This window comes from Gadus macrocephalus, chromosome 17, assembly GCF_031168955.1.
Source record: "Gadus macrocephalus chromosome 17, ASM3116895v1".
NCBI classification, from domain to species: domain Eukaryota; kingdom Metazoa; phylum Chordata; class Actinopteri; order Gadiformes; family Gadidae; genus Gadus; species Gadus macrocephalus.
The window spans coordinates 5,032,093-5,055,623 of NC_082398.1; the positions used below are offsets into that span (position 1 = coordinate 5,032,093).

General features: G+C 44.9%; 4 protein-coding genes across 8 annotated transcripts in view; 2 read left to right on the forward strand and 2 right to left on the reverse strand.

Annotated features, from left to right (window-relative positions):
* frem1a (Fras1 related extracellular matrix 1a) overlaps nt 1-6,745 on the forward strand; it is a 30,360-nt gene extending 23,615 nt beyond the window's left edge. For both annotated transcript variants that reach the window (XM_060076962.1, XM_060076963.1), the window contains exons 26-37: nt 129-330; nt 577-721; nt 1,072-1,201; nt 1,418-1,490; nt 2,044-2,193; nt 2,413-2,627; nt 3,134-3,181; nt 3,290-3,529; nt 3,775-3,906; nt 4,495-4,610; nt 5,246-5,331; nt 5,664-6,745. In XM_060076962.1, the coding sequence (XP_059932945.1) occupies nt 129-330; nt 577-721; nt 1,072-1,201; nt 1,418-1,490; nt 2,044-2,193; nt 2,413-2,627; nt 3,134-3,181; nt 3,290-3,529; nt 3,775-3,906; nt 4,495-4,610; nt 5,246-5,331; nt 5,664-5,866 (1,740 nt within the window). In that variant the 3' untranslated portion in view covers nt 5,867-6,745. The remainder of the gene's footprint in view (nt 1-128; nt 331-576; nt 722-1,071; nt 1,202-1,417; nt 1,491-2,043; nt 2,194-2,412; nt 2,628-3,133; nt 3,182-3,289; nt 3,530-3,774; nt 3,907-4,494; nt 4,611-5,245; nt 5,332-5,663) is intronic.
* Nucleotides 6,746-6,885: 140 nt separating this feature from the next.
* Nucleotides 6,886-10,036, forward strand: LOC132475702 (leucine-rich melanocyte differentiation-associated protein). 3 transcript variants are annotated; one of them, XM_060076964.1, is made up of 5 exons: nt 6,886-7,296; nt 7,702-7,885; nt 8,255-8,437; nt 9,177-9,254; nt 9,573-10,036. In XM_060076964.1, exons 2-5 carry the CDS (start codon nt 7,740-7,742, stop codon nt 9,715-9,717), a joined length of 552 nt encoding a protein of 183 aa, XP_059932947.1. In that variant the 5' UTR covers nt 6,886-7,296; nt 7,702-7,739; the 3' UTR covers nt 9,718-10,036. The 3 variants fall into 3 exon arrangements, with proteins under 3 accessions (XP_059932947.1, XP_059932949.1, XP_059932948.1); XM_060076966.1 differs by having other exon boundaries at nt 9,577-10,036; XM_060076965.1 differs by having other exon boundaries at nt 7,705-7,885.
* Nucleotides 10,037-10,709: 673 nt separating this feature from the next.
* On the reverse strand, nt 10,710-13,368 carry LOC132445467 (Fc receptor-like protein 5). The gene is made up of 6 exons (XM_060035462.1): nt 13,206-13,368; nt 12,925-12,969; nt 12,432-12,671; nt 12,027-12,296; nt 11,646-11,783; nt 10,710-11,389 (listed from the first exon to the last, which is right to left on the reverse strand). The coding sequence occupies exons 1-6, from the start codon at nt 13,210-13,212 to the stop codon at nt 11,313-11,315; spliced, it is 777 nt and encodes a 258-aa protein (XP_059891445.1). The 5' UTR covers nt 13,213-13,368; the 3' UTR covers nt 10,710-11,312.
* A 1,394-nt stretch (nt 13,369-14,762) lies between these two features.
* On the reverse strand, nt 14,763-17,927 carry LOC132445466 (Fc receptor-like protein 5). Of its 2 annotated transcripts, none has more exons than XM_060035460.1 (6): nt 17,793-17,925; nt 17,504-17,548; nt 17,044-17,283; nt 16,549-16,818; nt 15,373-15,504; nt 14,763-15,040 (listed from the first exon to the last, which is right to left on the reverse strand). In XM_060035460.1, exons 1-6 carry the CDS (start codon nt 17,797-17,799, stop codon nt 14,934-14,936), a joined length of 801 nt encoding a protein of 266 aa, XP_059891443.1. In that variant the 5' UTR covers nt 17,800-17,925; the 3' UTR covers nt 14,763-14,933. The 2 variants fall into 2 exon arrangements, with proteins under 2 accessions (XP_059891443.1, XP_059891444.1); XM_060035461.1 differs by lacking the exons at nt 14,763-15,040; nt 15,373-15,504 and adding exons at nt 15,732-15,911; nt 16,168-16,305 and having other exon boundaries at nt 17,793-17,927.
* Nucleotides 17,928-23,531: the final 5,604 nt, after the last annotated feature.

A 23,531-nucleotide genomic window follows, 5' to 3' on the forward strand; every position in this document is an offset into this window, starting at 1 on the left:
TTGACTAAAGGCATTCTCAGACTCACTCGTCACGTTGGATAAAAGCGTCCCCCAAACACCTTAAAGGGGTGACATTACAAGCCGGTGGTCTACTGTCACCCCTTTGAGGTCCTGTTGGTTCCCCTCAGGTCCTGCCCCTGGACAGCACGGCCCCCGAGGTGGTGACGCTGCTGCCCCTGTGGAAGGCGGAGGCGCTGGCCGACGGCCGCTCCGGGATCTTCCTGTCGTCCAGGGAGCTGCGGGCGCAGGACGGCCAGTCCCGGGACGAGGAGATCCGCTTCTGCGTGGTCCGCCCGCTCTACTTTGGCTACCTGGAGAACGCCACCCGGGGTGAGGGGGGAGGCCGCTGCCTGGTGCAATATTCAACCTCAAGGTTGCTAGTTCGATTCCCCCAACGGCTCCCGACGAGCTGGCTGTCGCCCTGCGTGGCTGACCCCGCCGTCGTTGTGTCAACGGGTGAATGTCAGGCAATATTGTAAAGCGCTTTGGATAAAAGCGCTATACACATGCGGTCCATTTACTTGTATCCATGAATTCTAATTGATAATCGTAATTGATCTTGCGCCTCGCCTCCAGGTGATTTCGTGGAGCACTGCTTCTCCCAGACGGACCTGAACCGCAGGTCCGTCGTGTACGTGATCAACCCCGCCGTGGGGTCTCTGTCCGACAGCCTGGAGTTCAAGGTGTCCGACCCTCTGGGCAACGTCGGCGCCGCCCACACGTGAGTCGGCGTGCTGACGGGATTTTATGTTATTGTTTTTTTGGTCACTATGGTTTAACACAAGGGAGTTTGTGATGAAAGGCAAGTTAATTGATGTAACACTCTTAGAACAAAAGGGAAACTACAGTGTTTTACGTTGGCAAGAATCCCTAAATTGAAAACATTATGGACATTTTGGAACAAATATGTGGGAAAAATTCCCAAATAGTTTGACCAAAATCTGTCCGGGATACCAGTTCTCCAAATCAGACCAATGATATCAACGTTTCAACATTTCCAACAAAAAACAGCCGACTTTGTCAGGCCCCCCTTGGGACAAACCTGTGTGCCCCTTCCTGTGTGTTCCCCAGGCTGGAGCTGCAGTGGTCCAGCGTGGAGCTGTCCCGGTCCCAGTACTCGGTGTGTGAGGACCAAGGCACCGTCTCCCTGGAGGTCACGCGCAAGGGGAACCTCGCAGAGTCCTCGTACGTCACTGTCAAGGTCTGTGCTAACCAACAAATGAAGAAATGAATGCTTAAGGAAAAGTACATTTCCCATGCTTTTCTATTTTACACATATTTTAGTGTTGCAATTTGCTTGTTATATTTATAAAGCAGAGGATTTTCCATCCCACACCAACCACATCTGGCTTCTGGGGTTTTGAACGTAGACCTCAAATAACAATGTCCACCATCTTTGTCTTGTTTCTGACTCTAGGTGAAAGAGATCACTGCGAAAGCTGACAAAGACTTCCTCCCGAGTGCATCCTCCCTCATTCAGTTTGATCCAGGTACTTTTTTTTCTAATGCACCTTTAGGTTAACAAAAATAGGAATACTATTTGCTAATTCGGTCCTAAAAGACATCAATACATGAATATGATCCAAATCATAAAAATCCTTGTCAACTTTTGTTCAGTGTTCCGGTGGAGAGGCTATAAAAATCCTGAGGGAGGTTTGTGGGTATGGCAGTGTTGCACACACCCTCCTTAAACAAATTATTAAAAGACGAAAGAAGATACATAATTCTAACCATAAGATATAGAGTGACGATGGGGGTAGTAAGGAGCTCGAAAAGTGAAGACTCACAGTATGGCTGACGTGGTCCTCCATGGAAGACAAAACATTACGGACATTGAAAGACAAATCTGGGAAGAAATACGTGATAAATCCCCGATACGTTAGACCATTAACGCCTTTGGTCCGGGGTTTGAGTTCCCTAAATCAAACCAGTGACCGTTGAGGTCGTTGTTCCCGACCTCAACGGTCCAAGTCCGACCGTTGAGGTCGGGAACAACGACCTCAGCGGTATGAGGCTGTACTCTCTCATCCCCTCCGTCCCCAGGAGTGCAGAAGAGGAGCTGGACCGGTGTGCTGTTAGCAGACGACCTTGAGGAGGCCGAGGAGACCTTCAGGGTCACCCTGGAGACCCCCGAGGGAGCCGTGCTGGGGGGGCTCACCTCCGCCGTGGTGACCCTCAGAGACGCTGGCCGGGGTGAGGTGGGGGGGGGCCTGGGTGGGCGAGGGAGGTGTGTGTGTGTGTGTGTGTGTGTGTGTGTGTGTGTGTGTGTGTGTGTGTGTGTGTGTGTGTGTGTGTGTGTGTGTGTGTGTGTGTGTGTGTGTGTGTGTGTGTGTGTGTGTGTGTCTTTCAGTGAAACAAACAACTTGAACTCGAACTCTGTGTTGAATGACCCCCCCCCCCCCCCCCCCCCAGGAGGATGCAGGGGAGAGCAGGGCCCAGACGGGACCCCCCTCCTGGGGGGAGAGGAGGTGGAGACGGGGGGCTACCGGGAGCACGGCTCCATCCACGTGGAGCAGCTCCCGCTGGGCAGCGGCCCCCGGATCGTCCTGCCCCGCGGGGACGGCCTCCCCAGCTCTGAGCCCGAGCCCCCCAGGAAGACCCTCAGGGCCAGGGGCAACCCCAGGACGGTAGGGGGGCTTCAAACTGATGAAGGACGATGGTCCCGCTTCGGCCTCGGCTCACAAAGGGATTCGTATGATCAGGGTTTTCATGGAGAGAGGAGAAGGAATAGGTTTCGTGGAATTAGGGGCTTTTTGGGAGCTCATTCGGTTAAGGAAACGGTATCATTTATGGCAGTCGCTGCGGTTCAATGCAGTGTCGGGAAATACGAGTGTAAATTCCTAACCCTGTTTAGTTTGTTGAAAACACTACCAATGACATTTACTACTTTACTGTTACAGGATTCTATATATTACTGATGAACTGCCTATCTTGCACTTTTAATTATTTCATTTCATTTATTTATTTGAAGGACAGTGCACATTCATCTACATCTCTGGATATGTGCCAGCAGCCAGCAAGCAAATTGTCTACTGTAGTCCTTTGCCAAGATGTTCAGATAGGCACAGTTTAACAGATTACTTTAATCCTTTTTAAATTAAATTAGAATTTTAACCATGTTTTTCTTTTTCAGGTCAAACCGTCGTCTGTCTTCCACAACGGCACTGACGTGGTGTACACGGTGAGCTCTTTCCTTCTGGTGGCTAGCTGTTTGCGATCATGCTACGCTAACATTAGCTAGAGGTGTGAGCTCCCTAATGTGGTAATGTCCCGTCCCGTCTGTCTGCAGTACCACGGCGTCATGAGCGTCCAGGTGGAGGATGAGGCGTCCCCGTCCAGGAAGGGGAGGAAGGCTAGCGTCCGCGTGGTTAGCAGGCAGCAGCAACCGCAGCAGCAACCGCCGCCGCCACAGCAGCAGATGAAGCAGCGACAGCGCGAGGTAGCGTCCGCGGTGCTAAACACGGCTAAGCTATCGCCGCACAGGAAAGTCTCAAGCGCCAAAACAACGCCGGAATTGTTGGACGCTCAGGTGAGGAGTTTTATTTTCTGTTCTTTATGTACCGGTTCACACATACAATGACCGGGTGTTTCCAGGTGTTTTAAAAGCTGTCTTTCATCCTCCAAATTGTTTTTGAATTAGTAAAACAAAAATATTAAAACACTTTCACAGGTTTAAAATGTATTTATTTTCAACCCTAACCCAAATTACAATATGATCATTTTTCTAATTAAAATACGTTTGTCACAAACCAACTGCTCCATTCTTGTCCTCAGGTGCCCGGGGTCCGGCCGGTGGCCCGAGCGTGTGTCCCAGAGCTCAGGGGCGTGCTCCACTTCAACCACAGCACCAGTCAGCTGCTCAGCTGTGACGGGGTGGCGTGGAAACCCTGGGCCCCCACGGACAAGGCATGGGGACTCTCCACAGCCCTCACCTCCTTCTGCTCTCGTGAAACACTGTCGCTCATGTGAAACACTATGGTTCATGTGAAACACTGCAGCGCATGTTACATTGTTCGTAAAGGAAATATTAATTTAGTGAGATTATTTAAGATGCAGTCAGCTACTTAGACCCAGCCCCTTTTTTGTTTTGGCTGCATTGTGTTTTGATTGAGTCTGGTTGGTTCTCACGCGTTCAGATCTAGCAGTGAGACGAACACATGAGAACCATGAGACTCAATCAAAACACAACGCAGGGGAAACAGAGTGGGCCAAACAAACAGTGACCGAGTGGTTTAAAATGAACCCTCAGCGACCGTCTCTGATACAACATAAGGCTACCGCAACGACGCTAATTATAAGTGTATTCTAAATAGCCCTAATAAATAGCCCTAATACTTATAATAAATCATTTTGAAAACCTCAGCATTCCAGAACAAAACACAAGCTCCACAACGGCGACTCCCTGGCGAGTCTCAAGACTGTTGTGTTGAGTACTGCCAATCTCACAGGACACCGTGTCTGCCTGTTTCCCTTTCCTTCTTGGGCCGGACCCAGATGGTGGCCGGCCAGGCCTGCCCCCGCGGCTGGGCCTTCCAGACCGGGGCCTGCTACATCCTCGGCCGCGACCACAAGGCCACGTGGAGCGAGGCGAACAGAGCCTGCAAGGAGAGGTCAGGAGACTGTGTGTGTGTGTGTGTGTGTGTGTGTGTGTGTGTGTGTGTGTGTGTGTGTGTGTGTGTGTGTGTGTGTGTGTGTGTGTGTGTGTGTGTGTGTGTGTGTGTGTGTGTGTGTGTGTGTGTGTGTGTTTCAGCCTCAGGGGACCAATCAGACACGGGGTCACTTTTAAAGGGGACATATGGGCACACCACCAGGTGTGAGTGTGATTAGCCTTACAAGTCGTTTAGAAAATCTGCCACATATGACATCATTAGTGGGTGTGTCCATCTAGATCTGTGCTGGATAGATGAGCAACGTTTACTTCAGTCCACTTGGTTGGCTGGTAGACTGATCTATCCAGCACAGATCTAGGTGGACACGCCCACTAATGATGTCATATGGGGCAGATTTTCGAAACGGCTTGTAAGGACTAATCACACTCACACCTGGGGGTATAATATGTCCCCTTTAAAATGTTGAGTTGAATCTTTGGGTTTGGTGTTTTTAATGTTGAGGTTGTTAATTTACTCAAGAATGGTGAGGGTGATTAAATAAAGGGCGTGTAGGAACTAATTCATTTGATTAACATGAATGCTTTGCCTGTAAATTAATTTATAAAGTTTGCGTCTCCATTTCTGCGTGGTTCCAGATACCGAGGCGATCTGGCCAGCGTCCCGTCTAAGGCCCAGATGGACTGGCTGTGGGACTTCAGTGGGAGGAAGCCCTTCTGGATAGGTGACAATCATCGCTTTTGTTTGTTTATTGAGAAAAGATTGTAACATCTAATGTATCGGCTTGAGTTCAATGGGTCTGTGCAATAAGTGTTGTGCGAGTACTTTTTGCTTAAGTGATTTGAATTGTCTCTCCTCCATCTCCCTCCCCCTCCTCTCCCCCCCCCTCCTCTCTCTCTCCCTCCCCCTGCCTTCTCTCACCCCCTCCTCCCTCCCCCTCCCGTCTCCCTCCCTCCCCCTCCCTCTCCTCTCTCACACCTCCCCCCCCCCCTCCTCTCTCTCTCCCTCCCCCTCCCTCCTCTCTCACCCCCTCCCCCTCCCCCGTCTCCCCCCTAGGTCTGAACGACCGGGAGAGCCGCGGGCGCTGGGAGTGGACCACCGGAGAGCCCCTGAGCTACACCAACTGGAGGCGGACCCCCCCGCGCCCCAAGACCAAGACCAGCCGCCGGTGCGTGCTGGTCTGGCGTCGGGCCAAGTGGCAGATCAGGGACTGCCGCACGGGGCGGGGCCACCGCTACGTGTGCTCCGTCAAGGCCTAGCGGGGCGGGAACGAATACAGGGGGGGCCGCGGCGGCCATGTTGTTTAACGGCATCGAGCGGCAGTGACGCGCCGACGGAGGAACTATAAACAGACACACCTTTAAACAGCGGCGCTGATGCACAGAGGGTGAAGGCGACGGGCCTTGCTCGATACCCGACCCGTGCGGGTTCGAGTCCGACCCGGGGTCAATGTGGTACAGGCCATAGCGTCTCCTCTTCAGCTCACCACCCCGTCTCTCTTCACCCTCTCTCCTCTCCATAAAGGCGCAAAATAACTAAACACATATTTTTTTTTTAATCACGACAATCATGACAATGGAGAAATGAACGGGACTGGATTGAACGGTCTCTTGTGGACTCCAGAGGAACTGGGATGACTGTATCTGATTGGTTAAGATGAAGTGGCGAGGGATTTTGTATTGTGTAGGTCATACACAAACCTGTAATTTACCAGGGATAACTGTACCTCTGTTATTCCACTATTGTTTCGATGCTCGTTGATGCTATGATATTAATGAATGTTCCCAACCTCGGGCCATGTGACATGGTTTACATTATAAATATATGCCATTTCATCATGTTTCTTCTACTTCTAAGATTGTTTTATTTTTTACTAACTTTAATTGTCCTATCTGTTCCTTCTTGTATATAAATCTTTGTTTTGACGCTTATTTATCTGAATAATTATGGTACTCCCATTTCGTTGTACTTGCCAGCAGAAATTATGCTTTATTATCATGTGAGGTTTAGATGCGTTCCAATGTAACACACTATCGTATCCGGGCCTATCTTTTTAAGTGTTTATTGTAAACATATTGGTGCATATAAAGCGATTTGTAATAACATTAAAGCTGAAATTGACATGAGTACTTATATTATGTCATGTACCATGTATTTGCGTGGTTAACTGATTTGTTCAAATATGTAACCATGGCTGTACTGTAATCTCTATTGAACCTCCTCTGCATTCACGTTTGACATGCTCTACACACAGTTATGCAAACTTGTCCAACCTGGGGTTGTAAATATAAAAAAAAAACTTGTTGACTGTAAAAGTACGACATTCAGTTTACAGCAACAGATTTTGCACCCGAAGCATACAAACAGATATATGTATTAAAATAATTGCATCACATACATTAAATCCCTTTTGTATACCAAAAAAGTAAAGCTTTATTGAAACACTCAAGCTAAAGTGATCCCCCTGACCTTTTGGAGAATGCATGAGAAAAGGGAAGGAGTGCTCTCCGTGAGGGTCCATGAGGGTATGCTAGCCACCGGGTTAACTGAACAGGCGACCTCGTTATCCCTATCATGTGACCCAGCGCCAGCGCATGAAAGAGCCTGTTTCATTTGGTTTTGTGCCGGCTGCTCACAGAAGCTCTGGCGTTCCGGTCTGGCCGGCAGACAGACCAGGGTCTCCCACTGGGTGAGCTCTCGCTTTATTCATTTGCCTCTGTTTGTTGTCCGTTTTGTTGTTGTTTTGGTGTCGTCTCACAAAAAAATGATATTCTGTGTGCGTGTGTAGCTGTATCTGTCTGTCTGTCAGTTTTTGTCTATCTGCGTGTGCTGGTGTGTGTGCGTGCATGTGTTAGCAAGTATATGTGTGTGTGTGTCTGTCTGAAAAATTGGATCAAACTTTTAACGGTTATCAGAGTTTGAGTGGGCAATAAACAGGGTTTCAATTCATTTGTATCACTATTAAGACTATTATTGAGCTCTTCTGAGTCCCAACACACCACACTTACCTTCTGTTTGTCGGGGTTGGGACCATGGCTCGGAATAGAGGCTTTATCCCCTCTGTTGTTGTTGTTGTTGTTGTTGTTCTGCACAGCAGATGGACTGTGACCTCCGTCCAGCGCCAGGCCGCTCATGGATCAAGCGGTCCCCACGCAGGCCCCCTGCGTCACCTGGCTGTCCCTGGCCCACCAGGACCTCTCGGAGATCCCCTACGAGGTCATACTGGAGCACAGCTGTCGCCTGGAGGCTCTGGACCTGAGCTACAACCTGCTGGTGGAGTATCCTTTGTCTGTGCGGCGCGAGGGAGCTGTCCACTGTGGGTGTGCTTTTCAGAGTGCTTTTTGAAGAATGTTATAAACAACGTCACTCAATGGGTGTTCATCAATAGGGGTTGTTTGTGCTGCCATTCTTGATGTGTTCATTTAGTGTTGGGTGGGTCTCTTCCGCTCTACATTACGATTGCTATTTAATCACCATTTCACCCCCATCCAAGTCACTTACAGTAACAACGAATGAAACACGATCTGCAAGTCCACATTTTATTTATAAAATGGAAGGAAGGAACACTATAGCCTAAAAAAGAGTAGGCTGTACCGACCACCGTTGTGATGTGATATCACATGTCCTCCTTAACTGGTGTTGACTGGAAACCCGGTGCAACTTGGCCAGCTGGAACAACTCCACACCCTGATCCTGGACCGGAACCAGTACACGTCCCACGTCAAGTTCCCCTTCATGCCCAGCGTCACGGCCGTGTGCATCAACCAGAACAAGATCCACAACCTGCCCGTGTTCGTGGACGAGATCGGCCGCAAGTTCCCCAACATCAAGTCAGTGGGCTTATTTTCAGCTCTTCTTGTCCCTTTGACGATTTTTTATCAACCCTTGTATGCGCATTGGGCTGGATCACGCATCATGTTTTTGAAATGTTTCGTTTCGTTTCGTTTATCGGTTCATTCCACAGGGACAGTGTACATAAGAACAACTTTTCTGTAAATATGTCGCAGTAAGTTTGGAAGGCTAGTTCACAACTGCAGTACCGTGGCAGGTCATACATCAAACCCCTTATATTGAATAAACTGATGTCATAAATATAACACTTATGGACAGACAAGACCTTTGTTTGGTAGGAGGGGGCAGTAAGTACTGCCATTGATGAGTGAAAAGCGGGCTAGTGGACTTAAGTGGTTTTCTGCTTTCAGTTCTTGAAGGTCTTTTGTTTCATTCCCCATGTCAGCATCCTACCTGTAGGAGTTCTCAATGCAGGACCCATTACCCTATCTGCTCCCTAGGGGCCTGTATCTGCATTCACCCTCAAAATACTAAACAGTAGAAGTAAATAAGTTGTAATCTGCTATATAGAATAAAAAAAAGTAATAATACAAATTCAACAATAGATTTTATTTTGATGCGTATTTTTTCACAATAATTGCCACAATATGTCTTGGCTTTTGAAAATCCACTCAAAAACTGTTTGATTAAAAACAACTGTACTGTATCTCTTGTGTGGATGACATAGATGCATTTTTAGTATCGGCTGAACGTAGCGTATGTCTTGTCACACCTTAGGATTCTCTGCATGATGAATAACGAAGCCGCTTCGAGCTATTTCAACGGTGGAAGTTTGACCCAGTACCAAGACTATAGGTAAGCAAGAACCTACTCATTGTTATGTGTGCTGTGCTACCTCTTTTTACAAGCACGGATTAATCAAAAACGAATTTCTGTAGAAATATCTTATTCTGAATGTTGCACTGATGTCATGATGCCTTTAAAAGTTGATATCTCACAACGTTTATTATATTAAAAACATTTCCGACAGATGTTTAAATGTATAAAAAGATATTGCTTGACATGGAGCAAACATTGATGTTTTGGTTTATCTTGCTAACTGACAAAATGATGACCAGAGTTAACCAATTAGCTTTTGTAATGCGATTTGAAATCCTTCCGTCTCGTTGCAAGACAGTACGTCATCAGTCAGCTGCCAGCGCTGGAGCTCCTAGACGACACGGTGGTCCTGGAGAAGGAGAGAGCCCAGGCCCGCAAGACCTACCGCATCCAGCAGAGCAGCCAACATGGCCGAAAAAGGCGGGAAGTGCATCGATGACAGTAGTCTCGATCGGCCCGGACAAGGACTTGTTGTGATTGGGTTAGCACACACACTGCAATATGTTACACTTGGCTAGATAGACTAGACATGGCTGTACTTTGAAGTTACCAAATCATGTAATATAATTATAATAGATTGAATGTCAAGCCAATTTTATTTCTGTAGCTCTTAATCACAGTTACAGTCTCAAAGGGCTTGTATGTCGTTATGTGTATCGTCAGTGAGCTGTTTGGTTTATTTTTGTTTATTTGTATGACTATATAATGAATATTCTGCCGTTGTCTGTATTGAATAAAGCAGTCGGGAGAGCAATGAACAGCGTCATGTCTGTGTGTTTGACGGCACAGAGAGCCACCGGTATGCTAGCATAGTATAGTCAGTATTGTTGAGGTATTGGGTTCCCTTTCGAACACACCGAAATATTAAAGCCCGTGAATTGCATTTACGGATAAGGAAGACATAATAATAATAATAATAATACATTTTATTTAGAGGCGCCTTTCAAGACACCCAAGGTCACAGGACATACATGCATGCATACATACATACATGCAGACTGAGTAGAGAGATGGTTGTGTCATAAAGACATTTTATCGGCTATTGGTTGTTCTGCTTTCAGTGACACTAACATGGATGGTAGACAATGTAGCGTCTATGTTGTAGAACTACAGACAACAGTGCAGACAGCGGTTGGTGTGTGTGGGTGATGACTGCGTGTATAGGGTGCTTGTGGTGAGAGGTCTGTGTATGTGGGGCTGAATGGTACGAAACTTGACATGGTTAGCTGCTGGAGCACACTCTGATGCACCCTGATTCAGACACTCTTTTAAACAATCAGACTATAATCAAATATTTATGCATGTATATATTTATATGTGTATATAACTATATATACATATGTGTGTGTGTGTATATATATATATATATATATATATATATATATATACATATATTAAATGCATATGGTGGAATTGGTGATAGTAAGCAACCGGCATCTGACAAAATGTCTTCTTCATTTCGCAGTTCCAGAAGAATAGCTAAGACACACTAAATTAGATACATCTCTTATCTCTATTTCTTATGACAGCATTATATGTTCATCTCATGCCTCCAGCAGTGGTAACCACAGGCAAATAGCAAACAGCAACATAATCACACACAAGGCATGTGTAATGTAGAATTTTTTAAGCTACAAATAAACAAACCATTAATAGACAGATTTTAGAACATTCCCCTCCTTTTTGAATAGATATATATTGCCTCGCTTTAGACTTAATTTGACCGTTTTTTATGTAACCTCAGAAAACTGCAGAGATGGAAGTGGTGTTCTGATGGGCTGAGGTCACAGACTTTGTCCTGACATGCAGGTAGTCTCGCGGTCTGACTTATCTAGCGCTGTTTAAAAATAAATTGATCCTCCTTACATGACAATTGATGATCACAATGTGTAAAAATGATAGGACAAAAGGGGAAGATTGAGCACAGACCACTGTGGCCTGCTAGTTTTGAAAATGTTAAGCACTGCAGAATCACCTACATTAACATTTCATACCCTGATTACATTGTGCTGTAAACAGTGATGAAAACATGCTCTAAACTTTGTGTGTATCTGTTCTGTTTAACATTACCTCCCCATCAGTCACATCCTCTGAGGCAGCTGCTTCAGGTTCTGAAACACAAACATTTCAATCTGTCAATAATTCCATTAGAAAAAAGGAGAAGGAAGAGAAGGTATTTAAATTGAGAGCATTTAGCCGAAGTTTTTAACAAAAGTGACTTACAGTAAGGAGATTTTTCAAAAGAAAGAGAAACAATTTATCGCTGTCGGAATGGTAAGTACCAAGTGCCAAGCACTAACAATTGTTAGGTTATTGTAAGGGAGGAGGAAAAGTTATTGTAAGGGAGGAGAAGGAGTTATTCTGTACCTTTGTGTGTCCTCCAGCAGCATCCGCCAAATACCCCTAGAAGAACCAATAAGAGGAGGGTCCGAACAGCATAGAGGAGACGATGGTGATGGGAGGGGGGGAGGGATGTGGGAGGGAGGGATTCGGGAGAGGAGGTTGCTGAGGAAAGAGACCACATAATAAGAAAGACAAGCAAGCCTGCTGTGCTATTTAATCCTCAGATGAATCAACAGAACGCCCATTGAAAGAAGTTCAGGGCTGATATCACGCTACATATGACAGATTGTTTTATGGTCATTTCAGAACCATTGTTTTAATTAATTAACGATAAAGAAGTTCTACCATAGTCCTCCTTTAATGTGACTGTAGAACTTCACCATGTGGAGACCAAACAGAGCTCACCTCTGACAGCCAGCCAGCTCCCTGGAGACTCAACACCAGAGAAGGTACACGTGTAGAGGCCTTCATGAGATCTGTTGACAGCAGCAAAACTCATCTCTCCCGTCAAACCGACCCCAATGAGCCGCCCATCTCTGGAGAAGTTACAGGACTGGTTTATCCGGGTCACAACAACCAGCTTTTTACTGGACTTGTGGGACGTCAGGCAGTGAAGTGTAACAGAAGTTCCTTCTGGTACAGGGTGCACAGGACTCTCTAGGATCACAGACCCTTCTGTAGAAACACAGCATACTGTAAACCCATCTACCAAGCTCTATACTAGACACTAGACACATGCCAGATAAATGTCCTTATAATTTGTGAATAATGTACTGAGAAATCCAACTGGTGATAAAGAGACACACATACCAGTCACTGTGATGTTGACCGCTTCCCCTCGTTCTCCAGAGTTAGAGTCACACCAGTAAGAACCGCTGTGATGTACTCCTGCCAGTGTTATATTACATTCATGCCTCTTCTGAGAGCAAGTAACTGATTTAGAGTTAGTCATTATACGCTCATCAGCTCCGCAGTATAACCTCAAACTCTCCCGCTTGAAGAACTGAGTCCTGCATGGGCTGATCCCCAGAGAACGGCCCAAACATGGACCTGTAGTACATTAGAATTCAGTCAATATATTTAGAAATCAGTCAATGAAAACCTTAGAAATCAGTCAATTAATTTAGAAAGCAGTCAATCAAAACATTATCGATTAATCAATGCATTTATAAAACAAAATGAACATTAGGAATCAATAAATAAACCTCAATCAATGAATCCGAATAAATCAATACATTAGAAATCTGTCAATCAATACATTTAGAAATCAGTCAGTCAATACATTTAAGACGGTTTAACTCACTGTTTCCCCGGGTGAGGTGCAGCAGGACCGGGATTAAAGTCAGCCCTGAAAAGCACCGTGGACATTAATTCATGATCACATCATCCAGACCTGCTTGATGATTAGTAGGAATGTGAAAAGATAGTTCATAAATATATCAAAAATATAAATATCTAAAACATACATGACTGACCCCAATGCAGATGTATTATTTTATGCCTATACATATTCAGTATAGACATTTTGAGATAATGCAGATTAAATGAACTATTGCACGGATAGATGAATAACATCCTACTTACAGAACATTGGACTTCATAACACGCTACTGAGCGCTAGATTCATAACACTGACTGATTCTCAGACAGACTGATTCTTGCTGTGATGTCTTGTGAGCTCTCACACATGGGAGTGACAGAAGGATGTGCGTGGCCTGGGGTGTTCAGTTCCTCCTGCCTGTGCGCCCACAAGTATTTCGGACTGTGTGTTGTTAATCAAATGTTTGGTCACATGTTATCAATCCAACTTTGTGCACTATTTATCATCAATATTTATCTATATCTATATCAATTTCTATATATATCTTTTTGTTTTATTGATTTCTAAATGTATTGATTGGTTTCTAAATGAATGTTATGTTATCTGATGTATTGATTGACTTCAGAGAGTTGGACTTCATACTGTGGAGCTGATAAGAGAGGTAAGACTCACGCTTCATCATTGTTTGTTCTCATGTCATGGAATGAATGGAATAACTCCTCTGTCTCTTTACCTCTTCGTCACTCTTTACCACATCGCCTTCTACCTAAAATCATTAATGACATTGTATCCCTTGCCCCTCCCCAACATGATGTTACTATTGCTGGAGACATGGGATAAACCGAATCAGGGGCGGTTCTAGACCAATTTTCATGGGGGGGCCAGACTGGGGCCAGTTGTTGGGTTGGAGGGGCACTTTGGGGGAGCGCAAAATATTTAGTTTAGTACTGAGTAACGGCATTCAAAAACACAATAGACAATAATTGGCTTTTTCCCATTACTGCATTTATTTCAGTAGGATAGTATTAAGTGTTTCCTTCAGTTACAGCAATTGTCAGTATTATACATTTGAAATGTTTCATTTGTCAAAGCAATTGTCAATATTCCAAAATTTTTGGGTTTCCTTCACTGACGTCAAACCACTCAGTATCATACATCACCAACAGCAATAAAGTCAGGTTGGATGTGTTTTAAGTAATTCTGTATCAGGTGAATGAGTAGAGAGATTGTTGTGCGATTAAGACGTTTTCTCGGCAATTGGTGGTTCTGCTTTCAGTGACACTAACATGGACGGTGGACAATATAGCGTCTATTTTGTGGAACTACAGACAACAGTGCAGACAGCGGTTGGTGTGTGTGGGCGTGCGACTGCGTGTATGGCTCTGGCTGGCCATATCATCATCTTTTGAAATCATTATCAGGTAGCCACATTTGTTTACATTATGCGTCTGCAACAGACTCTAACGATCTGCCAGAACTAGCAAGATATGTGGTTAAGCTACAAACAAACAAACAAACAAACCATTAATAGCCAGATTTTAGAACATGCAGAACATTTTTTCTCAATAAACAAACACAAAAAACATTATTTGCGATAAAAATAATATTACGAAGAACATAGCATTCCCTCCTTTTGAATATATATTTAGCCTCGCTTTAGACTTCATTTGACTGTTTTTTATATAACCTCAGGCGACTGCAGAGAGATGGAAGTGGTGTTCTGATGAGCTGAGGTTACAGACTCTGTCCTGAACTGCATGTAGTCTCACAGTCTAGCGCTGTGTAAAAATAAATTGACTGCCCTGACACGAGAGCGCTCGACAGTTGATGACCACAATGTGTCAAATTGATAGATAGGACAATAGGGGAAGTTTGAGCACAGACCACTGCGGCCTGCTAGTTTCGAAAATGTCAAGCACTCCGCAGAATCACCTACATTAACATTTCATACCCTGATTACATTGTGCTGTAAACAGTGATGAAAACATGTTCTAAAGTATGGCTTTGTGTGTATTTGTTTCCTGAACTTTCTTCTGCTCTCTTCTGTTTAACATTACCTCCTCATCAGTCACATCCTCTGAGGCAGCTTCTTCAGGTTCTGAAACACAAACATTTCAATCTGTGTATCATTCTATCAGAAAGAAGGATAAGGAAGAGAAGTTATTTACTTTCAAATTTAGGGCATCTAGCAGAAGCTTTTATCCAAAGCGACTTACAATAAGGAGATTTGTCAAAAGAAAGAGAAACAATTTATCGCTGTCGGAATGGTACGTACCAAGTGCCAAGTGCCAAGCACTAACAATTGTTAGGTTATTTGTAAGGGAGGAGGAAGAGTTATTGTAAGGGAGGAGAAGGAGTTATTCATGTAGGGACCATTGGGTGGAGTTGGAGGAAGAATTATGTTGGGGAGAAGGAAGAGTTATTCTGTACCTTTGTGTATCCTCCAGCAGCATCCGCCAAATACCCCTAGAAGAACCAATAAGAGGAGGGTCCGTCCAGCATAGACCAATGGGAGGAGACGGTGGGGATGGGAGGGGTGGAGGGATTCGGGGGAGGAGGTTGCTGGGGAAAGGAGACCACATAATAAGAAAGACAAGCAAGCCTGCTGTGCTATTTAATCCTCAGATGAATCAACATAATGCCAACTAAAAGAAGTTCATCGCTGATATCACAACATTGTTTTAATTAATCAATGATAAAGAAGTTCTACAATAGTCCTCCTTTAATGTGACTGTAGAACTTCACCATGTGGAGACCAAACAGAGCTCACCTCTGACTCTTGAAAATGTTAAGCACTCTGCAGAATCACCTACATTAGGATTTCATACCCTGATTACATTGTGCTGTGAACACTGATGAAAACATGCTCTAAACTTTGTGTGTATTTGTTTCCTGAACTTTCTTCTGTTCTGTTCTGTTTAACATTACCTCCCCATCAGTCACATCCTCTGAGGCAGCTGCTTCAGGTTCTGAAACACAAACATTTCAATCTGTCAATAATTCCATTAGAAAAAAGGAGAAGGAAGAGAAGGTATTTAAATTGAGAGCATTTAGCCGAAGTTTTTAACAAAAGTGACTTACAGTAAGGAGATTTTTCAAAAGAAAGAGAAACAATTTATCGCTGTCGGAATGGTAAGTACCAAGTGCCAAGCACTAACAATTGTTAGGTTATTGTAAGGGAGGAGGAAAAGTTATTGTAAGGGAGGAGAAGGAGTTATTCTGTACCTTTGTGTGTCCTCCAGCAGCATCCGCCAAATACCCCGAGAAGAACCAATAAGAGGAGGGTCCGAACAGCATAGAGGAGACGATGGTGATGGGAGGGGGGGAGGGATGTGGGAGGGAGGGATTCGGGAGAGGAGGTTGCTGAGGAAAGAGACCACGTAATAAGAAAGACAAGCAAGCCTGCTGTGCTATTTAATCCTCAGATGAATCAACAGAACGCCCATTGAAAGAAGTTCAGGGCTGATATCACGCTACATATGACAGATTGTTTTATGGTCATTTCAGAACCATTGTTTTAATTAATTAACGATAAAGAAGTTCTACCATAGTCCTCCTTTAATGTGACTGTAGAACTTCACCATGTGGAGACCAAACAGAGCTCACCTCTGACAGCCAGCCAGCTCCCTGGAGACTCAACACCAGAGAAGGTACACGTGTAGAGGCCTTCATGAGATCTGTTGACAGCAGCAAAACTCATCTCTCCCGTCAAACAGACCCCAATGAGCCGCCCATCTCTGGAGAAGGTGCAGGACTGGTTTATCCGGGTCACAACACCCAGCTGGTTACTGGACTTGTGGGACATCAGGCAGCGAAGTGTAACAGGACTTCCTTCTGGTACAGGGTGGACAGGACTCTCTAGGATCACAGACCCTGCTATAGAAACACAGCAAACCGTCAACCCAGGTCTCAGGGCATTAAACTATTGAACCACAACGCAGGTTGATGAACGACGTTATGGCCAGGTGTAAAACTGGGTCACATTGTCCATGGGGATCATTGATCCATAGTGCAGTGCTTCCTGATGGCATTATTCATCAGGAAGCAGTATGATGAATATTGTAGTGAGAGAACTAACTGGATACAAAGAGACAAACATACCAGTCACTGTTATGTTGACCGCTTCCCCTCGTTCTCCAGAGTTAGACTGACACCAGTAAGTGCCGCTTTGATATTCTCGAACCAGTTGAAGAACACATTCATGGCTCTTCTGAGAGCAAGTATCTGAATTAGAGTTAGTCATTATACGCTCATCAGCTCCGCAGTATAACGTGAAACTCTCCTCTTTGAAGAACTGAGTCCTGCATGGGCTGATCCCCAGAGACCGGCCGAAACATGGACCTGTAGTCAGCCGATCAATACATCAGAAATACAAACAATTAATTCAGAAACCAATCATCAAAACATGATAGATGAATCAATACATTTATAAAACAAAATATACATTAGGAATCAATAAATAAATCAAAATCAATAAATTCGAATCAATCAATACATCAGAAATCAATCAATCAAATTTAGAAATCAGTCAGTCAATACATTTAAGACGGTATAAACTCACTGTTTCCCCGGGTGAGGTGCAGCAGGACCGGGATTAAAGTCAGCCCTGAAAAGCACCGTGGACATTAATTCATGATCACATCATCCAGCCCTGCTTGATGATTAGTAGGAATGTGAAAAGATAGTTCATAAATATATCAAAAATAAAATTATCTAAAACATACATTACTGACCCCAATGCAGATGTATTATTTGATACCTATACATATTCAGTATAGACATTTTGAGATAATGCAGATTAAATAGAAATATAAAATATAGCACAGAGAGATGAATAACCTCCTACTTACAGAACATTGGACTTCATAACACGCTACTGAGCGTTAGATTCATAACACTGACTGATTCTCAGACAGACTGATTCTTGCTGTGATGTCTTGTGAGCGCTCACACATGGGAGTGACAGACGATGTGCGTGGCCTGGGGTTGTTCGATTCCTCCTTCCTGTGCGCCCACAAGTACTTCTTTAGGTGTGATGTTAAACAAATGTTTGGTAACATGTTATCAACCCAACTTTGTGCAACATTTATCAGTAAATAAACATATATTTCAATATAAATGTGCAACACGTCAATTTTCAATGTTGATTATTTCATGTGAAATACATACCCTGGATCAACTTGTGCATTTATAGTGTGCATTGTCCTATACATGTATTGCCTTTCTGTATTCAAGTATTTTATATATATTTTTTATATTTGTATTGATTTATTTCTAAATGTATTGAGTGATTTCTAAATGTATTGATTTATAATGTATTTATTGAATTCTAAATGTATTGAATGAGTTCTAATGTATTCATTGGTTTCTAAATTAATGTTACGATATCTAATGTAATGATTGATTGACTTCAATAGACTAAAGGAAACAATACTGAATAAACGCTCTTTTTAAATCTTTGAATGGCAATGCATTCAATGTGGGGTTTAAAAACATGATATTTGTTATTTAAATAAATATGATGTAACTCTACTATTACAGACACAAGTAACGTTTTCAGTAAGCATATTCAGTAAGCATTGACTTGATTTCGACAGTAGGTGTCGCTATATCCCCAATAGAGAAACGTACGCCTCTTTAGAGCCACTAATTAACCAGTATTGCTCGAGCCGTGACAAGCAACAGTCGGTGCTCGTTGTTACCGCAGGTATGAGTACAAAACAAGATGTTTCTGTTATATTTAGTAACCCTGTTCTGTAACTTGTTGGTACAATGCATTAAATACATATTTGTTAGTTTTTTTTCCACTGTTAAACAACATTTTACATCTTAATTGACTTAATCGTTTACGGCCTATAACTTAAGCCACCTGGGTTTAATAGGCCTACAGCCATGATTGTAGTTGTCTGCGTGTCTGCACTGCCGACAACAGTGGGTGCCATTGCAATACTCTGTGTTGTTTCGCCGGCTGTCTAAACGCACGTGGAGAAGCGAATGACTTCATTGCTATAACTATAAAAGCCCTCTTAGCACACAGGTGAGCCAGATCTACCTGCCTGTTCACACAACATCATTCCGCAGATTAATTGCAAATTTCAACCTGTCAAATTTAGATAATTTATTCGATATGCACCTCCCTGGAGGATAGGAAGTGCACGGTTTATGGGGCAAATGGATATCAAACAAAATACTTCGCAGTTGAAGTAATTTATGTGCTTGAGTAATACATAGAATAAATATCTTTAGCAATTCAGACATGTTGAAAATCGTAAGGAGTTTCTACCCCCCGTATTATTCAGTTTTCAGTGGGAGATACTGTACAACCATCAGACAGAATTAGGCCACAGAACAGCACCATACAATCATTCGATTATACACGTTGCTCTAAAGGGGCGGTCCTAAGATTTAGCCTTTAGGAGGTAACGCTTAAGTTTATTACATCTGTGTGTTTTACTGTAATGGGTTCATCCATCCAGGACATTGATTATTTAATAGGGTTATAGCTTCTACAACCATGGATCTATATGTTATAGGAGGGTTTGATAGGGTTGTATCTTCTACATCCATGGGTCTATATGTTACAGGAGGATTTGTTAATGTTTTTATCTTCTACATCCAGGTATATATGTTACAGGAGGATTTGATACGCTTATCTTCTACAAACATAGGTCTATAAGTTACAGGAGGATTTGATGTGGTTATGTCTTCTACAAACATTGGTCTATATGTTATAGGAGGATTTAATAGGCTTACTGTATATCTTCTACATCCATAGGTCTATATGTTACCGGATGATTTGATGTGGTTATATCTTCTACATCCATAGGTCTATATGTTACAGGAGGATTTGATACGCTTACATCTTCTACATCCATGGGTCTATATGTTATAGGAGGATTTGAGTGGGTTATATCTTCTACTTCCATGGGTCTATATGAGGATTTGATAGGGTTATACCTTCTACATCCATAGGTCTATTAGATACAGTAGGATTTGATAGGGTTATATCTTCTACTTTATAGGTCTATAAGTTACAGGAGGATTTGATGTGGTTATATCTTCTACATCCATAGGTCTATATGTCACAGTAGGATTTGATGTGGTTATATCTTCTACATCTATAGGTCTATATGTCACAGTAGGATTTGATGTGGTTATGTCTTCTACATCCATAGGTCTATATGTTACAGTAGGATTTGATGTGGTTATGTCTTCTACATCCATAGGTCTATATGTTACAGTAGGATTTGATGTGTTTATATCTTCTACATCCATAGGTCTATGTGTCACCGGAGGATTCTCCGATTGGTCCTCCTACTCTCCCCAGACCCGGCCTTCCCCCCAGCCCTCAGCCGCCCTGACGGTTTGGACGGAGGCCCGGTGGGAGCGCTCCTCTCGGGCGCGGAGCAGAGGCGCGGTGCGGCCGCCGTGGGTCGGAGGTCGCCCTCGGGTTGGAGGGTAAGGTGAGGTGAGGGTGAACTGTCGAGCAGCCATCAGGAAGCACACATGTTGTTGTGGTGGTGCAGAGGTCAGAGGTCGGTCTGGGGGGGTCTGGGGGGGGGGGGGGGGGGGGGGGGCGTGACCGCGGCCTGCCCTGGAATCCAATCGGTTACGGTTCAAATGCAACTAGACGGAGTTCACCACGAAGCATGGGCGCCTCGTAAAGAAAAGGAGCCCTGGCACATACACGCGTGAGAGCCCACGCACACACACGTGCAAGCACACACACACATGCACGCACGCAGGCACACACACACACACACACACACACTCAGGCACGCATGAACACACAGGCACGCACGCACGCTTGCAGTCACACACACGCACGCATACACACACACCCAGTACGCACATGCAGAAGTACACATACACACACACACACACGTAGGAGTTTAGGAATCGATACGTGTCATGTGCACACACATACACACACTTGACCCATCCTGGACCCTGGTGGTGTGTGTGTGTGAGAGAGTGTGTGTGTGTGGTGGAGGGCTTCAGCACCTGGGAAGCGGTGGCTTGTATTACACCGCTCTGACCGCCAGCCCAAATATCTAAGCTCCACCCCCTCACCCTCTTTCAACCAATCAGTGGGATTGGGGTGAGTCTTTGATCGCAGACCCCAACTCGACCCATTGGCCCCCGTAACTTTTTCCAACATTTAAATGTGCACATACTGTGTGTGTGTGTGTGTGTGTGTGTGTGTGTGTGTGTGCGTGTGCGTTAAAACATCCTCCAGGCCTTGCCATTGCCAGCCCTTTAAAAAAAAAAGAAGAAAAGTAGAAAATAAAAACTAATCCTCTAGTCGGTGTCACCGTAAATCACCGGGCGGCCCTAATAACGCGCTGGCTGTCAGACCCGGGCGCCGCCCGGCGACTACAAAGACCCAGCGCCGTTCCATGGCAGACTACAAAGGGTTCTGGGGAGAGGGGTCCAGGGAGAAGCAGTTCTGGTGCTGTGTGTGTGTGTGTGTGCGTGTGCGTGTGTTTGTCTGTGTGTGTGTTTGTGTATGTGTTTTTCTGTTTGTGTGTATGTGTGTGTGTTTGTCTGTGTGTGTGTGTGTGTGCGTGTGTATGTGCTGGTCTATGTGTGTTTGTGTGTGTGCGTGTGTGTTTGTCTTTGTGTGTGTGCGTGCGTGCGTGTGTATGTGCTTGTCTATGTGTGTGTGTGTGTGTGTGTGTGTGTGTGTCGGTGGTGCGTTGGTGACCAGAGACTTGGAACAGACGACTGGCAGCCATCTGGATCTATCTGAGGGGTGATGGGGGGGGAGGACCTGTATGGGCAGCCATACTGTAGCGTTGTTGTTATTATGAGTTATTATGTTTATACAATGGTGTGTGTGTGTGTGTGTGTGTGTGTGTGTGTGTGTGTGTGTGTGTGTGTGTGTGCGTGTGCGTGCGATAGAGTCATACACGTGTCTTTGTGTGTGTCTTGCCATCCATGGAGGTCAGGTTGCCATGTTGGCAGCATGTCTGCATGGAAGGCATGCAGATCTGTATTATATAGGGATTAGCCCCCACCACCACCACCACCCTTCTTTGGTTAATAGAAACCCCCCCTTGTGTGTGTGTGTGTGTGTGTGTGTGTGTGTGTGTGTGTGTGTGTGTGTGTGTGTGTGTGTGTGTGTGTGTGTGTGTGTGTGTGTGTGTGTGTGTGTGTGTGTGTGTGTGTGTGTGTGCTCGAACCTTTCTTAAATCTAGCACATTTCGAACACAAACTATTGAAGTTTAAATAAATACTTAGAATAGAACATCGATTTGTTTGTTAGTGAACCCCTGTACTGAATATTGTGTATCACATGACTTCGGTTCTTTGGCTAATCTTCATTTTGAAATGTATCCTTATGAGAGAATCTCCACCTGATTGCAACACGCCACTGTATTCACACTCTAAACCTGTGACACCGCATCCAGATATGCTAATAAGTCCACACAATCCTACCGATGTTTACGCATCTCCATACAACCTGAGAGAGGAAGTAGCAGTCGGAGTGGGTAGAGAGAGACAGTCACCTGAGGGAGAGAACGTGTGTTACCTGAGAGAGAGAGACAGGGTTTTACCTGAGAGAGATACAGTCGGCTGCTTGAGAGAGAGACAGTGTGTTACCAGAGAGAGAGAGAGAGAGAGAGAGAGAGAGAGAGAGAGAGAGAGAGACAGAATGTGTGTTACCTGAGAGAGACAGTGTGTTACCTGAGGGAGAGACAGTCACAGAGCAGTCTGAGTGGGTAGTGATAGAGTGGGCAGCGTATTGAAGGAGAGAAAGCCACAGATATTCCTGCTGGCAGCAGGGTTCGCCCGGGCTTAAGTTGTCTGTTAGTGTGTGTGTAAGTTTGTGTAAGTGTGTGTATGTATGTAAGTGTGTGTTTGGCAGGCTTAGGTTGCCTGTTACTGTGTGTAAGTGTGTGTGTGTGTATGTATGTAAGTGTGGGTTTGGTGGGCTTAAGTTGCCTGTGTGTGTGTGTGTGTGTGTGTGTGTGTGTGTGTGTGTGTGTGTGTGTGTGTGTGTGTGTGTGTGTGTGTGTGTGTGTGTGTGTGTGTGTGTGTGTGTGTGTGTGTGTGTGTGTGTGTGCGTAAGGGAAGACAGCTGGCAACAGGTGCATGCTGGAGCTCTGCAGCAGGTGCCTTGTTTTCACACGCACACGCACACACGTACACTATACGTGCGCACACAAATGCACACACTCACTCACACAACCACATGGCTCCCTGCCCCACACACACACACACACACACACACCCTTGTATACACACACAGGGGTGGCTATCTCATCCCAATGACATGCTCTTGCACATGTATAAAAACACACACACACGCACACGCACAGCACATGGTAGAGTGTGTAACTGTGTGTGTGTGTGTGTGTGTGTGTGTGTGAGCGGGGTCCCCCCCCCCCCCGAGGCTCCAGTATTCAGCGGGTCTATTTTTCTTCCTTTATTTTCATTCGAGAGCCAACAGCACCCCCCCCTCTCACCCCCCCCCCCCCCCCTCTCACCCCCCCCCCCCCCCTCTCACCCCCCCCCCCCCCTCACCCCCACCCACCCCCCCCCCCCCCCCTCTCACCCCCCCCCCCCCTCTCACCCCCCACCCC